The 17,910-nt window shown below is 34.9% G+C and overlaps 1 protein-coding gene and 1 pseudogene across 3 annotated transcripts in view; both read left to right on the plus strand.

Moving 5' to 3' along the window:
* The window catches only part of SLC36A4 (solute carrier family 36 member 4), a 34,658-nt gene that overhangs the window by 183 nt on the left and 16,565 nt on the right, over nucleotides 1–17,910 (plus strand). Inside the window, exons 2-6 of one of the 3 annotated variants that reach the window (XM_036258685.1) lie at nucleotides 7,167–7,290; nucleotides 8,688–8,778; nucleotides 10,027–10,115; nucleotides 11,851–11,946; nucleotides 13,983–14,067. In XM_036258685.1, coding sequence (XP_036114578.1) covers nucleotides 7,167–7,290; nucleotides 8,688–8,778; nucleotides 10,027–10,115; nucleotides 11,851–11,946; nucleotides 13,983–14,067 — 485 coding nt within the window. Of the gene's footprint in view, nucleotides 1–7,081; nucleotides 7,291–8,687; nucleotides 8,779–10,026; nucleotides 10,116–11,850; nucleotides 11,947–13,982; nucleotides 14,068–17,910 lie in introns of those variants that run through there. The other 2 variants (XM_036258683.1, XM_036258686.1) reach the window with 2 other exon arrangements.
* Nucleotides 235–6,884, plus strand: LOC118627711 (annotated as a pseudogene).

Genomic DNA, 17,910 nt, shown 5'->3' on the forward strand with positions numbered 1-17,910 from the left:
CCTTCACGTTGTTAGTCCCTGAACAGGGAGAGCGGCCGGATGATTTTCATTTTATTCTGTTATTGTTTTATTATTATTATTTTGGAGAGTGGGGGAGCAGGGTTCTTGGGATTGTGGGTCCAGCAAGGGTTTGAATCTAAAACCCAGTGAGACAAACCCTCTCCGAGACTGTTGGAATGAGCTGAGGCTTGGAAGGTGACTCACCTCGATGTCAGAGCCCACGAAGGCGTCAAAATGGGCGTGTGCGTGGTCAGCGCAGAGAGGACTTGAACCTCTGTCGATTTAAGGAAAGATTTTTAGTTGGGCCCATCGCCTGAGAGCAGAGTTCCAAGAAGTCCTGACCTGGTGCTGTAACGTTAGGCGAGGGAGGGGATGTTTACATAGGCAGGAGGGAGAAATATACCTGCATCAGCAGTTTTAGTTACATGCATTCGGTTTTACAGCAGGTGGGGAGAATATGCAGATAAGGTAGGGTCGTGCGGACAAACACCTGTAGTCAGGAGTACTGGGAGGCAGTTATTTTTACATTTTTAAAAGGATAAAGAAAAAACAGGCACTTCCTTCTATAATTATTTATCTTTTTAGTTGGAATTGTTTGAAAGTATATGTGGCTGTCCCACGGAAGGCCTTGATTAGGAATTGACTGTGTTCCCTTGGTTACTGATCGAGTTGAAGTAGCAGCCAGCTTAAGACATCCTTTCTCAGTGTGTGTTGGGGGTGCCAGGGAAAACATCTTGGTTTCCAGCTGTCAAAAGGAAAACAGACGCCAAGATCAGGGTAGTAATGTTATTGTTTCTCTCAGTTATATGCATTATATATTTTGGAATATTTTTAATTTGATGCTAAATGATTTAAAAAGTTGAGTTTTAAAGAAACACTTTATTACAGTGACTGATTGGTGGGCGTTCCTGTAATAATGTACAGGGCATTTCAATTAGATTTCTTTGAAAAAAGTCATAATAATGGTAAATATAAACTCAGCTTTTTATTGAATGTTTACTGTGGGTCACATAGTGTGCTAAGTAAATGCTTTCAATATGCATTGTTGCCTTTAATCCCCACAACAATGGGGTGAGGTAGATGCTACTATTATCCTCATTTTACAGATACAATCATTTAAGCTCATTAATGGCAGAACCCAGGTTTATCTGACTTTTAAATTAATTAATATCCCATCTAGGCAAGATGTGGGGAAACGTGCATCTCATGACTTGCTGGTAAGAGAAGTATAATATAGTTATCCTTAAAAATGCACACATCCTTTGCTCCAGCAATTCTGCTTCTAGAAACATTTCCCAAGGAAATAAGTCATGTAGCAAATACTTATATCAAGAAATGTTCTTTACATTATTTATAATAGAGAAAAGATGGTAACTAAGTGTCCAGTTAAAGAAAATTATTTAGGTAAATGGTGGTATGCCCATATAGCCATGTATTGAATAGCCATTAAAAGTAATATGGGAAGATATTCATCATATATATTTTTATTAACTGAAAAGAAGGATCCAGATGATTTTAATTAAAGTTATGTCTGTTCATTAATTTAGCTCATTCATTGAGCTGCTCCTATGTACCAGGCACTGTTTTAGGAATGTGAGATGCATTCATGAACAAAAACAGATAAAGATTCCTGCTTTTTTGAAGCTTATATTCTAGTAAGAGGTAACAGACAATGATCAGTTAATCATATAATACATTAGGTGAAAAGTGCTATGGAAGAAAAAGCAGAGTAAGGGAAATGAGAAATAAGGGTTGGGGCTGGGGAGTTGATAGTATTTTATAAAGTGGTCAGGAATCTTATGAAAAGGTGAGATTTAAGCAAAGACTTGGAAAATGTGAGGTAATGAGTCAAGTGGCTACCTGGGGAAAGACCACTGTAGGCAGAAAGAACAGCTAGGGTAAAGACAAAAATATTAAGGGGGCCAACGTGGCATAAGCACAAGAATCAAGGTGATGATGAGGCCAGATTATGTAGGGTCTTGAAGGTCATGTAAAGAGTTTGGCTTTTACTCTGAGAGAATGGGGAGCCAAGCAGGGTTTCTGCAGAGGAGTGACATGATCTGACTTAAATTCTAAAAGGATTGCATTGGCTGCTGTGTGAAGAATAGACTATAAGGGGGAAAAGTAGAAGCAGAAGGGTATTTCAGCAATTCAAGAAAGATTTACCTGTCCTTCACAGCAGTATGGGAGGAGCAGAGGGAGTGGAGAGAAGTGGTTAGACTCTGGATACACAGGGTGGGGCAAAAGTAGGTTTACAGCTGTGAGTGTGCAAAATAGAATTAGTAGAGCTCTTGTGCCCTGGCTGGTGAGGCTCGGTTGGAGCATCGTCCCATACACTGAAAGGTTGTGGGTTTGATCTCGGTAAGGGCACATACCCCAGGTTGCAGGTTCGATCCCAGTCAGAGCAGGAATGTGAGGCAACCCATAAATGTTTCTCTCTCCCATTCTCTCTCCCTCTCCCTCCCTCCTCCTTCCTCTGGCTTGCTCTCAAATCAATAGAAACATCTCCTTGGGTGAGGATTAAAAAATAATAAAGCTATTGTAATAATCATAACTTGCATGCCTTTTTCCATACAACAACTGTAAATCTACTTTTGCCCCACCCAGTATTTTGAAAGTAGAACCAGAATGATTTTCTAATAGATTGGATAAGAGACAAGGAATTGTGTTCAACTGAGATGTTACAGTGGTTTTATAATATGTCTTTAATGTTTATAATATTTGATATTTCTCTCTTCATGAGGAGGAACTTAATTTCCTTCCCTTTGAATTGTGGGCTGAATTTAGTAACTTGCTTCTAATGAATAGATTATGTTGGAAGTAAAAATGTGTGACTTCACAGCTAGATAGTAATTGGCATTGTGCCTTGCTCTCTGTCGTTTGGATTCACTCACTTGGGAGGAGGCCAGCTACCATGTTGTAAGAATACTTAAGCAGCCATAAGGGAGGACCCGTGTTGAATGTAACCGAGGCCTCCTGACAACAACCATAAATTGTTGCACCAACATTTTTAAATGCTGTAAACAATCTAACTGCCAACCTAGAATTCTGTACCCAGCAAAAATAGTCTTCAAAAATAAAACAAACAAAAAAATATTGCACTCATACTATGATTATTCAGTTTTATCCCACTCACCATATGGTACACTTTTGCCTGTTTTACTCAGATGTCAAAACCATAATTTAATGTTATTGTAATACTTTATAAAGTGGATGCACTATATAGTTAATTTAGCAATTTCCTGATTGTTGCACATTTAGGTTGTTTCCAAATTCTTAACATGTTTCAATTAATGTCTTTGTGCAGAAATAATAGCTCATTAAAAGTGCAATTACTAAGTGAAAACAAATATTTTTAAGATTTCAATATATATTGCTTAATTAATGTGATTTTTATTTCATCTGATTAAAACTGGAAATTTAGGCTGATTTCAGGTTAGGAAATTGAGGTTGAAATAATTGTCTGAACAGTATAAGACAGCATACAAGCACTGCCTAATTTAAGAATGTTCCAGTTGTATGCACCATTAATGTATATATGTGTATAATGTATATGTATAATATTGACTGAAGCTAGTGTCTATTTCTATTTCCATTTATAAATAGAAATTAGGTCTAGGTAGTTTGATATCCATTGCCTAATAGCATTTATTTTTATAAAGTATTGTTAATTCTTACTTATAGTAATCACATAGCATTTTTCAGAGCTTCTCAATTCAGCACTTGGCCAAAAATTATAGCAAGACATTGGCAAATAATAGACTTTATATATAATGCAAATTGGATTTTGTAATTTTTAATTATTTTGTGTGATTTTATTTCATATGTTTTAATGTTAAAGCTTTTACCATGTTAGGTTTTGAAATATTTGTCTCCTCTACTAGTCTCTATTCCTTCTGGCTAGCATAACATTTTGTTTATCTTTGTATATTCAGTATTATAGCACAGTTTATAGCTTATACATACTCAGAATTATTAATTATTAACAAATACATTTCTTGTCAATTTACATTTAAAATTTCTTTGTAGCATAATTTGCTTCTAATATATCATTATGTTAGAAGGGGAAGAAAACTAGTAGGTATTGATACTGTGTGCCAGGAGCTAGGCTCCATGCTTCATATATATTATCTCACTTCTTTATCATAAAACCCTCTGAGGTGACTACTCTCATTTTACACATGCAGAGATAGGCCCAGAAAAATCCTGGTTAAAATACAAATCAGATCATGTCATTCCTCTGCATAAAACTCTACTGTGGGGTTGTCTAGTAAGGTAGCCTTTAGCCATATGTGCATTTGAAACGTGGTTTGTCCAAATTAAAATACACTGTAAGTGTAAAATATACACTGGATATCCAGTACATAGTATGAAAAAATAGAATGTAAAATAGCTTGTTAATAATCTTTTAAGTTGATAACATGTTGAAATGATAATACTTTAGATATATTGGGCTAAATAAAATATATTATTAAATTAACTTCACGTGTTGCTTTTTTCCTCTTTTAAGAAATGTGGTTATAGAAAATTTTACATTATGTTTGTGGCTCACGTTATATTTAAGTTGGTCAGCACTGCTCTAGTGGCTTTCATGCCCCTTGGTGCTGTCTAGGAGGCTGTTTGCCATCTGTCCTTTGTTGTGGCCTGATCTCTCTCACTGCTCTCCCCTCGCTCACTCCTCTTGCTCACTCCTCTCTAGCTACTCTGGCCTCCTTCCTACTTAAACACACCAGACTCTCCACATCCCTAGAGCCTTTGCCTTCCCACTGCCTGATTGTTCTTCCCTGAGATAGAGCTACATTGTTTATTCTCACCCTTCCTTCAAGTCTTTAAAATTCCACTTTCTCTGTGGGGCCTACTTTGGCTATCCTGTCTAAAATTACAGGCTCACCCGCCCAATCCCTAATTTTCTTCTTAGCACTTAACATTAGCATGGTCTCTATTTTACCTATCTTATTTGTTGTCCCCTTCTCCCAATAGAATTTGAGCTCCATGAGGACAGGAATTTTTGTTAGTTTCAGTGATTGCTTTATTCCCAGCATAATAGTACCTGGCATATATTGAGGCTCCATTAAATACTTGTGCAATTGCTCTGAAAATGATTGTATTCTCTTTTATTGAATACATTCAATCAGGAGGCACAGACCTTTTGTGAGGAGGGGCTATTGTCAGTAGATGCTGCGGAGAGGAGATGACAGTCTATTAATAGAAGCTTTCGAGAAGGACCAGAAACCAATAAAATTTGTGGGAGAACTTGTGCTTCTGCACTGGCTACTCTACTGTGCTCTGCTTGCAAAGCTGATGTGTATAAAAGCCACCCTAATCTTTGTCAGCCCTCTCACTAGCAAATCAAAACGTAAGCTATCAGAATCTGTTATAACATGAAAAGCAACTCCTGTGTCTTAGTCAGCTTGGGCTGTTTTAACAAAGTACCATAAATTTAAGTGGCTTATACAACAGACATTTATTTCTCACAGTTCTGAAGAGGGGGGAAGTCCGAAATAAATGCTAGCTGATTCAGTTCCTGGTAGGAGCCCTCTTCCTGCTTTATAGGTGGCTGTCTTCTTGCTGTGTCCACATATAGTATAAAGAGGACTTTATATTCTTCTTCTTCTTATAAGGACACTAATCCCATCATGGGGCACTACCCTCATGACTTTATCTAAACCTAATTACTTCCAAAGGCCCACCTCCTAATCTGTTACAGTGGGGAGTAGCATTTCAGTGTATGAATTTTCAGAGACAGAACATTCAGTCCGTAGCATCCTGCTGACCACTTTCATATACTCATCTTTATGATTTTCTACAATGGAGAGGTTCCAGGAGAGAAGGTAAACATGGATTCTTTACCCCATACCTTTTGACAAAGAGGGAACACTCAGAGGAATGAGCAAGGGAAAGAGTGGCAGGAGATGAGATTAGAGAGGTAGCAGTGACAGGACAGGGTGAAATGACCAAGGGAAGGATACGGCAGTGGTGATGGATGCTGCCTTCTTTGAACCTGAGCTAGAAAGGGATTGTGTTTGACTTCAGAACTGGTCTTCATAACGCAGCCTACTGTAGCCCTCATGGACATATATTAGTAATAGCTGGATGTGGAAATCTGAGAGGACAGATGAGAGTGTGGGATGTTGAACTACAAACTTATTTCTAAACCAATGGCCTCTGATTCTACATGTTGTACTAGATGCCCAGTTGGTGAGGATATTTTAACAGCCACATGTGCGCTCAGGTTATGTGTTCATAATGGGTAAAGATTTGGCATTATACTGGCTCTGTCTTAGATGTGCCATCAAATGCAGAATTGTGGCAGGTTTCTTGGCAGCCATTTTTAGATGGAATGTCTGCAGCAAAAACAGTGACTTACCGTGCAGTTCTAAGTGACATACTCCGTGAAGAGCCTACAGTTGCAACAGTTTATAGACCTTCAGCTTTAAGAAATGAACCAGTCACCAACTCTAAACTGCATGAGGAACCACCTCAGTATATGAAACCATAAGCCAGGGGTGGGGAACATCTGGCCTGAGGGCTGTACAAGGCCCTTGAAATCAATACCAGCTAATATCACATGTCTCAGCAAATCAGCCTGACCAAATAGAGCAGGCTAATTTTTAAGTTGATAATTTTGTATGGCCCAAAGATGATGTAAATATTCAAATAGCCCTTGGCAGATAAAAGGTTCTCCCTATTCCTGCTGGCATAAGCCATTACCAAAAATAACCCTCAAAAATTAAAGGAAAGATAAAGTTAAGAGGGCTGCAAAGCAGGAAGAAAGAAGTGATGAGTCCAGATGTGGCATCTACTCTGGCCCCACAGAGCACAGCACAAAATTCACTCACTCAACTTCTGGAGACCCCGAGGTAGACAAAAATAAATTAACCTAAAGAAATGGAAAGTAGTTGACAAAGCAGAAGAAGTTTGCATTGAATATTTATTATGCTTTTCACTTTGTACTGCTTAGTCCAAAATGAAACATTCAGCAAATAAATCTAGTTTTGTTTTGTTTTTTTAATATACTAAAACTCAGGATATTAATGTGAATTATTTTAGGGTAGAAATAGTAAAGATGAGTACCAATGGTATGTACTACTTAAAAATTTTAATTTATACTAGCTTTAACTCAATTTTTAAAAGAATAGTTAAGTGTTTTGTTTTTCTCCTTAAAGATATGGATGTAATGAGGCCCTTAATAAATGAGCAGAACTTCGATGGGACATCAGATGAAGAACATGAGCAAGAGCTCCTACCTGTTCAAAAGCATTACCAGCTTGATGATCAAGAGGGCATTTCGTAAGTATTATGGTTTATATGTCTCCTTTTCTTTTCATTCAGTATATATTTAGTAATCATCATCTGTTGGCAAGGGACGTGACTAGATAGTACAGAAAACACAAAGATGGATAAGACATAGTGCCCACCCTCATGGTGTTTAGTCTATTTGGGAAAGAAGAAATACATCTGAATTACAGAGCAATGTGTAGGAATTACTGCAGTGGTGATACATATCAAATGCTATGGATCTTGAAGGGAAATCTGATTGACAGGAATAGAAATTTTAAGAGAAGGTACTTCTGAAATGGCTAGGAGTTAGACAGACCATGGGAGGTAGTTAGTAAACCCTTCTTTATGCAGTGGAACTATTGTAAACATTTTTTATTTTATCATCATTATAGATTAGAGTAAGTTCTTATTCTAATAGTAATTTAATGATTAAGCAGTTATGTTTTGATTGATAAGAAGAGAACAGTATAAACTAAAATATTTTAAGCAAGCATTTTTGTTTCATGAGTTTAAAATTTGTGCTATTCTTCCTAGTTTATTTTTTTCTTGGTCAAGAGACCTCTTTCAAATACCTCTTGGAAACTTTTCTTAGGTGAAATCCCTTAGGGAGTTTATAAAGTCTAAAAGTGAATCAGTATTTATCTGACCTGATGATATACACTGTTTTAAAACTTGTATGTTTTTTCTTTTATGTTTAGTACCATGATTAAATAATGTCAATAAATTGCTCTGTCTTACAGCCTAGCTATAATCATTAACATTGTTCTGAATATTTTAGCTGCAAAAAATCTTATGAGAAAATTACCTTTTTTTTAATTACTTTAATATGTACAAAAATAATTTTACTTAGATATTTCATTTAATCTTAATAACTCTGTATCTTACTTTTATTTAATTTTTTTAGTCAAGTTTTTGGGTAGTATTGAGAACTTTTTTATGGAAAATAAATTAAAACTGCTATTAAAAAATTCAATCAGGCCCTGGCTGGTTTCACTCAGTGGTTAAGAGCGTCAGCCCTTGAACCAAAGGGTCTTGGATTAGATTCCAGGTCAAGGGCATGTCGTACTGGGGTCAACCAGTGGAGGCAACCAGTTCATGTGTCTCTCTCCCATCGATATCTCTCTCTCTCTCTCCCTCCCTTCCATTCTATCTAAAAATCAATGGAAAAATATCTTTGGGTGAGGATTAACAACAACAACAACAAATCAATCAGTTGTATTTTACTTTCAAGTGGCAGAGATGGGATTTGAACCAAATATGACTTTTGGCCCATTTTACTTCTGCTTGAATTGAAATGTTTCCTTGCCTAGATCAAATTTTAGTTATCTTCTAACGATAAAACCATGATCCTGTGATTTTAATAGCTTTGTTCTAAAATGTTTAATCTTACAACTTTTACTTTTCAGATTTGTACAAACTCTTATGCATCTTCTTAAAGGAAATATTGGAACTGGCCTTTTAGGACTTCCATTGGCAATAAAAAATGCAGGCATAGTGGTAAGAATTATCATTGTACTATCCAGTTAAGATACAGCTATCAGTCTTAATTTACAGCAAAAATTACCACAAATTAACATCTATCTGGCCTGGTCACTAAAAACCTGGTCAGGTGACATTTAGTAATTATTTAACCATCATATTGATACAGTTATGTCAGTTATAATAGTATCTAACAAAAAATGTTAACAATTACTCTTTTCATATCTACCTAATTACTAATACATATTATTTGACAGAAAGGGCCTAATAGTATTTGATTTTTCCAGGTATGTTTATATCTTATTATTCTTGGATTTTCAGGGATATAAGCAGTGTACTCGTATCAACAAATATATTTGTAGAGCAGATCATTTGTATTAGTGAAATTTATATTTTTTAGATTCAGAATATAATATGTAGTTTTCAGATTTCAAGAACAATAATTAAGAAAAGGAATAATATCATCTTTTGAAAATAAATATTTAAAGTATTGTTTGAACCAGTTATTGTAATTACAGAGAATCTAGATGGAGAGAATTCACTTATGAAGTAATGAAATTATATTTTTTTAAATGACCAGTTTTCTAAAATAGTTTTAATTACCATCTTTCTCTGCATTTGACTTTGAACTAATTTAGAGAAACTTAAAAATTTCTCATCTTAAAGTAAACGTTGGCAATATTTTATGTCTCAGTAACCCAAGAATAACTTTAATTTTAGTATAAATACTTGAAATTTGTTATGTACCATTTTTTCAAATAATTATTTTCTAGACACAATTTTTCACACATACATAGTAAGTGCTCAACAAGCAGTCTGTAGAAGAAGTGGATTGCCCACAATCCCAGATTGATATATTGCTTTTGTAGTCGTTTAGATAATTCATAGTTGCATATAATTATTCTGGCTAGTGATGGACTTGCCATCTCATTTTAAATAAGATATATTCCACCTTTGTTGCATATCTATATATTCTGTATTCATAGGTTTAGATAGCTAAGTTGATAAAATGGAATCATATGTGGTTATTACTGAAATTCTTTCTATATGCAGTTTATTGGTTATCCCATATGCAAATGATTATTTAATCATTTTGTCCAACAAATATTTTTCTGCAAATGAGTAGTTTGTTGTCTTATGGCTTCTAAAGCAACTTAATTTTTGTTAAATGTAAATATTTAAAACTTGTAATTTTTTTTCCTATAGCTTGGACCAATCAGCCTTGTATTTATAGGAATTATTTCCTTGTAATTTTTTCCCCTACAGCTTGGACCAATCAGCCTTGTATTTATAGGAATTATTTCTGTTCACTGTATGCACATTTTGGTACGTTGCAGTCACTTTCTCTGTCAGAGGTAAATGTGGATTCGTTAAGTCTATTTAATTTATTTTGAAGTTGTGTAGTTATTTGAAGCATTAGATAGTCTTATAATTCTACTCTGCCTTGCAACTAGCAGTTGCATTTCCTGTAATCTGTTGTATAGACAAGTTTAAGATAATGAATTTGGAAAATGGTAGCATTTCATTTGATTGAAATCTGGTCAGAATATATTTACTTCTTTTAAAATATAGCCTTCTTGCCCTGGCCAGTTTGGCTCAGCAGTAGAGCATCAACCCATGGACTAATGAGTCGCAGGTTTGATTCTGGCCAAGGGCACATACCTCGGTTGTGGTTTGTCCCCGGCCCTGATTGCGGTTATGTGGGAGGCAACCAGTCAATGTGTCTCTCTCACATTGATGTTTTTCTCTCTCTCCCTTTCTCTCCCTCCCACTCTATTTGAAGATAAATAGAAAAATATCCTCGGGTGAGGATTAAAAAGAAAAAAAACAAAAAAATGGAAAAAATAAAATAAAATATAGCCTTATTGGCCCTGTCCAGGTAGCTCAGTTGGTTAGAGTGTCATCCCCATACGCCAGAGCACATACAAGAAACAACCAATGAATGCATAAATAAGTGGAACAACAGATTGATGTCTCTCTCTCAAAAATGAAAATAAGTAAAAATATTGCCCTATTAGTGGTAGAATGGTTTCTTTATTTAGTGTAAATGAAAAAAAAAAATCAGAAAAGATATATGGGGAAATGGAGGAAGCAGTACTGCTTTTAGTTATAGTGTAATGGTCTTTAATTTGTTAGTAATTCAGTTTGGGGTATAATGACTTGAGTTCTTTTTGCTGATATGTGGATTGGTAGATAGCCCATAAGATAATATATATATTATAATCCTCATCCGAGGATATTTTTCTATTTATCTTCAGATAAAATAGGGTGGGGTTGGGGGTGGGGAGAGACATCGATTGTTTGCCTCTCGCACGACCTGACCAGGGCCAGGAACCAAACCCGCAATGGAGATATGTGCCCTTGACCAAAATCGAATCTGCAACTCTTTGGTCTGCAGGCTGACACTCTAACCGCTGAGCCAAACTGGCCAAGGTTGTTCTTTTTTTCTTTATCTTTATTATGAAATGCTTCTGCTGGACAATGGACCAACTTTTAAAAAATAACTATTATCTACTCTAGTAAACTAATATTCTAATCTTAACTCTTGTTTTAAATATTCTTAAAAACGTTGGGCAAGTCATTTATGCTCTTTAACAATGTATACTTGAAAGAAAAGTGGGAGAGAGGACTTGGGGAAATAATACCTACCTCATGGGGCTATTTTGAGGATTAAATAAGATAGATTATGGAAAATATATTGTAAAGCCCTGTACAAATGTATTGAGTAGTGCTATTCCAAGAATGGGATAATTGAGGCATAAATAATGTAGTTGATGTTTTTAGGTAATTGAAATATTTAAATAAGTGAAACACAAATATTATGTTGTATGAGTTCTACAAATATGTAAACTTTAACAATAGATAAAACTAATATATTGGTAATAAGGACAGATGTAACATTTTTAAATTTCATGAGACATACTTTAGGAGTATGCAGATCTTAAGATTTCAAAAACTCCTCTGTCAGAGTATAGCCCTGTATTCATTAATTCCCATTTATTTGATGTTCTTTTCAAAGGAAGAATTTATGAAACACCTTTTTTTTTTTTTTTTTTTTTTTAATATACATGTATGTCTTTAAATTTACAGGTTTAAAAAGTCAACATTAGGTTACAGTGACACTGTGAGTTTTGCTATGGAAGTAAGTCCTTGGAGTTGTCTTCAGAAGCAAGCAGCATGGGGACGGTAAGTACTTGCTATGTGATTACTATCTGGTTTTTGAAATTACATTAATTTTTAAGTATTTTAATCTGACAAGGTACATGAATACGATCAAGTTGGGGGAAGAAACATAATCTTAAGAGTTAGACAGATTTTTCAGATCTCAACTTTACCATTTTTCAATTTTATGACCTGGGTCAAATTATTTTGTTTTAGTTTTCTCACTAGGAAATGACTTTATAATAATACTCGATTCACAGGTTTACTACAGTAGTTTAAGTAAAATGATATTTATAAAGCATCTGGCTTAACCTATGATATAATTATGTTCACTAACTTTTTAAGTAAAGGAAAAAAAGAAAAAAATTGTGATCTCATTTCAAATAAAATTATGCTGTTAAGCTACATGCTTATAAAATATTTGAAGCATGTATTATTAGCATACTCTTATCTTATTGTTTAAATGTAACTTTATCATTTAATGTAACTAATCAAAGTCAGATGAATACAGGCCTAGAAAAATAAGCATAGGCAATCAACAAAATGCTGAGTATGGTACAAGTGATATTTGCAGTGAAAATTAAAAGAAGAAAAAGAATAGTGTTAATCCCTTTCTAGGGATTTTTAGGAATTTATATTTTTTTATGAACTACTCAGAGTTCTTGATATGCTGAGTAGCAAAAGGAAGAAGAGTCTCATGCCCTAGAGATTTGCCCCCTAGAACTGTATCACTGTATCTTCTTCCTCCTGCCTCAGTTTAGAGGCAACCTTGTCTGTTTTTTTCTATCAAGAAGAATGGCTTTCACATAGAAGTTTCTGGAATGATTATTGGTGAGATATTAAAGTCAATGGTGAATGAAGAGATCTTAAGGGAATACTTAAATGTAATTCATCAAAGAGAAGAAACTTGAATTTATTTTAGGGTACCAAGATTACTTACAAATGAAATCCCTGAGGAGCCATGGAGAACTGTAGAGAGAGATGGCAAGAATGAAGATCTAGGCAAGGGCTCTTGTAGTTTCAAATGTCAGAGGAGGGTCTGTAGATTGGTAGACCAGAGTATTTGACAGCTTGGCAATGATGGTCAGAGGAGACTGTAGTGAATTAGTAGGTGCATGCAATTATAGTCACTCATTGTTCCCAGAATGAAATTGAGAAGTATTGCCCTGCTGAGTGGTTCAGTTGGTTGAGAATCGTGCTGTACACCAAAAAGGTTGCAGGTTTGATTCCGGGTGAGGTCACATACCTAGGTTGTGGGTTTGATCATGTGAGGGCATGTGTAGGAGGCAATTGATTGATGCTTCTCTTGCACATCAATATTTATTTCTCTCTCTCTAAAATCAATAAAAATTTTAGAGAGAATTTAATTCTTGGTTGAGAATTTAAAGAAAAATGAGAAGTATAGGCTGTATAATTAACATGCAGGCAAATTTATGACTTGATTAACTGCCATACCCAAATAATGCTAATTTGACTGGTGATATACCTTTTCCTTCCCCATACACTATTTTAGGTAGCTGGAATTTTCTAGAGTATCTCATTAGAAAATAAGGACAGAGCTAAGCTACCGAAGAGGCCTCCGATGGTGTGGTTGAGGGCCGTGCCCCCAGTCCTCTCCCGTTCCATGTTCTTGTTAGGGATTTGGTAGCAGGGAATATGCTCATCATACTGCAAATGAGATGAAGCTGGGAGGGCTGGGAACACACTGGGTTGATCTGAAAAATGAGAAGTAGGAGAGAGGTGCTTAATCTAAAAGAAGACACATTTTCATTAAATCATTTTATAAGCAAATACTCATAAACTGTTGAATTGCAGAAATAAGTGATGGGAAAATTTTGGCCTTTTAACTTAATGGAACATTATTTTGCTCAATAATAATTATAGTGATATACTGATCATAAATGTATGATATTTGTAGAAAATAAATATTTTAAGTGTTATTTTAAGGAACTGAAAAGAATACACACTATTATGAAGTGTTTTAAAGTAATTAAAAAGGGAAATATATATTTACATTTCAGCAGCTCTTATTATACTCATTTGTGGGTATCTCTTTTCAGAAGTGTGGTTGACTTTTTTCTGGTGATAACACAGCTGGGATTCTGTAGTGTTTATATTGTCTTCTTAGCTGAAAATGTGAAACAAGTAAGTATTTTTCTGCATTTATTGAAATAATTTTCTTCAGTGCCATAGTTATAGCATCATATTTCCTCTGAGTAAGCCATGGTTGAATATGCAAATGTGTTTCATTAATTATGTTTCTTTCTAGATTTTCCTTTAGTTGTACTTTTTACAAGTTGGGTTTCTGCTATTTTTTATCTTACTTTTCTTGTCATATCAATAATGCTTGTTCTTTCAGATCAGAACAGGACATAATTCACTGATTCTTAAGCTACTTGAAATTTAGATACATAGATGTTTGGGAGCATATTTTTGACATTGATGTTTTATAAAGACATATATATGGCTTTAGTGAGGAACCTAAACAGTGAAGTACAAAAGTGGACATTACTGAAATCCAATAATTATTACTGTTGTCTAAAAAGATGCTGTGTCCAGAAATGTACAGTGTTCTGTAATTCTCTCCATATTTAAGTGTTTGCTTTAAAAGTGGTTTACAGTCTTAGTAGAGACTGTCAATTTGAACAAATATGCAAAGCACTGAAATAAAAAAGCTCCCCTATCAAAACAATGCCAAAGTCCATTTCTTTATGTGCTTTAACTGGTAGTTTGCTTTATTATTCCTGCATTACATACTGCTCTTTAATTATTTTAATTAATAATATTAATTATCCACATGTGCATGGTGCAATATTAGGCATTATACAATACATAGTAATATGAAGATCTTGTCTTGTAGGTATATTAATGCAAAATTATTATGTGACTGTTTTCTAAAGAACCCATATGTATACATATAAGTATGTCTGACTCATTTTTCTAAGTATAAAGAATGCTTTATTTCATATTTAGACCAAGAATTGGCAAACTTTTTCTGTGAAAGGCCAGATAACAGTATTTTCAGTGTTGCAGACCATCTGGTCTCTGTCTCAGCTCAGCTATAGACAATAGTACATAAACAAATAGACATGGCTATATGCCAGTAAAATTGTATTTGCAAAATAGGTTGGATTTGGTCTGTTGGCAATATTTTGCTAAAGTTACTAGCTTAGATTTCCAATGTTGGAAAGGCTTATTGAGTCAGTCCCCCTTTTATAAATAGGAGAATTGATGCTTTCATTAGCATTACTCATTATAGATAATGTGCTTTTAATTTTGCAAGTGTTTAATTCCACAAGTTGCATATTCCTAGGACCACTAACTCAGTTGAGAGGCCATTTATTGTCAAGAACTGAGAAGACATATCATCTTACCAATCATTTGCATAGAATATAATGCAGATGATGCTTTTCTAGGATTGTGCAACAGGGAAGTGTACTATATCTTTTTAGTTCTCTCCTAAGAGAGCAACCAACAAGCTTGATTTGAATTTATGAATAATGGATAATGCTAATACCTTATAATCTTATATTTATAATCTGTGACATATATCATTTAATCTTTACAACTATTCTGTAATGTAAGTACTGTGCTCATAGCCTTGCCATGCGTGAGCAGTGTGCCCTACGTCATGTGAATTAGGCTGAAATCTAGGTCTCTGACACAGCTTCCACCCAGTACATTAATTGCTCATCACTGGACAGAACATTGTCTGATTTTAGTGTTGTGTATGTGTGTGTGACATAGAGAATATAAAGTACATAAAATACATGTCTGTAAGCTTAGAATTGGTGACTTTCTCCTATAAACTATTATTAGTTGCTTCCAAAGTTAAATAGAATTTAACTCATTTGCACATATGCTAGAATACCAGGTAGAAAAGTGACTCTTTGAGAGGTAAGAAGAATGCCTGTTATAGATAGAAAAATGAAAGTCTTTTTGAGGCATGAAGAGCAACATGGAAAAAGACATTCATTGAGACTTGAGAAGAGTTGAAAGGAATGATGAACGTGGCGTCTCGGCAGATCAGACATGGTCACTGAAACAGCAGCAGCGGGGAGTTGACTCTCTCTGCAGAGGCACTCTCACATTTGGTAGCAGTCTCCAGTAGTGGACACACAGGTGGATTAAACCTTGCCAACTGCTACTGTTACAGTTCAAAACTGTAAGATTATTACTACCTTCATCTAAGTAAACTTGAAAGTGTAGTATTTCATCAGACTAAAGAAGGATTTTGTTATTATACAGATGTGTAAACCTTCTGCCCTGTAGCTGCCATGTGGCTGTTTGTTCTTGGTCTCATCAAGCCACATGGACACACGGAGAGTGAAAAAGCCGTAGTGCTTCCCGTAATTTAGTCTATTGTGGTCATAGTACCTCTCTGTTCTTAACTAAGATCCTCTAGAACATTTCAGATAGATAAAATGGTATATATATGGGCATGAAGAGTGGGGAAGGGATATTACATTAAGAAAAAAAAATGTAGCTGTACCAAAGACTTGGTATGGACTTTAGAGCCATAAGATCTGCATTCAAATCCCTGCTTTCTGTTTTAACTCACACATTGGGCAAGACTCTTTTATCCCTGCTGAAGTCTCACTTTTCTTGTTTGTAAAATGGGAATAGTAACAGAAGCTCCCCTTGTTCCTCATAAACTTTTTATGAGGCTTAGCTGATAGGTTTGTGAAAGCCTTTGCGAAATGTAAAGCAGCAGACAAATGTAGGTGTTACGGCTTTGATTTTGATTTTAGCTTTGCTGAGAAATGTAATCTGCCTTGGAATTTTAACCATTAAATTACTGAATAATTGAAAATTTAATAAGTAGTGGTTTTTAGTCAATTTGAGCTCTAAATGGAAACAACTGAATTTAGTAATTTTATTTTATAATATTTATTTCAGTGTTTTGCATTTTGGTAAACATGTGAGATCATAGGAAGTCCTATTAGATAGCCAATCTCTGTCTCTAGAGGGCACCAAAGGACTCAAATGTTTACCTGAATCTTGCTCTGGGTATGTATCTACATTTTTTTTTTTAATCCTGAAAATTTTTATAACCATTGTTCTGCCAAAGAATACTAAATTATGAGATATTTGTGATAGAATTAATTTCAGATTCCCAAGCACCTAATGATTCAAATAGCCCTTTTTAAAACTGGTTATGTAACTGCTTTTCTCTTGCCAGCTATCCTTCTTAGATCTTGACTCTGATCATTACCTAATCTGATTATTAGAGTTACTACTTTGATGCAGAAGTATTTGGCTCCAAATAAAGTGGTTACTGAGAAAATTGAGTCAACAAATAAAATATCTTCTTAAGAGCCAAGTAATGTGGATCACCAATTTAGCTTCTATTTCATATTCTAGAAAATAAAATGTAAAATTTTGATTGCCACTTACAAGATTAAAGTGAGTTACCCATTTTTTAAATGGTGCATGGTGTAACCTGAGAGGTTGTTAGAACAGTATGTGTAATAAATTGCCTTTATAACTTGAAACTAGTAGATATAGTCCCTGCAGTTTCAGATGAAGTACACATTTTTAGTGACACTAAATGTTGCTTATTGTGGATTACAAGTATAAAATTAAAGGAGACACTTGAATTATTAATCATATGAGAATTTTGTTCTAAACCTCTGATTTGTTGACCTGTTAATACTTACTGTATTTAGAGAGAGAGATGTTGGAGGCCAGGTGGCCACTTGGGCAGGGTTGCAGTATTTTGGTCAGGTTAACAGGTAGCTGTTACACACTAGATTCTGGGGTTTCACGCCTAGGTTTGAATTCTAGAACCACCACTTACTGGCTTGTTATTATGGACGGTTTTTTTACCCTCCATAAACCTCAGTTTCCTCAACTATAAAATGAAATTAATATTACCACCCACATAAAGGAGTTGTTTTGACGATTAAATGAGATGTTATGTAGACACGTAGACATGTAGGAAGTACTAAAAAATTGTTGCTATTATTACTGTAGGGCCTAGTTCTT

This window comes from Molossus molossus, unplaced genomic scaffold, assembly GCF_014108415.1.
Source record: "Molossus molossus isolate mMolMol1 unplaced genomic scaffold, mMolMol1.p scaffold_m16_p_13, whole genome shotgun sequence".
In the NCBI taxonomy this organism is placed as follows: domain Eukaryota; kingdom Metazoa; phylum Chordata; class Mammalia; order Chiroptera; family Molossidae; genus Molossus; species Molossus molossus.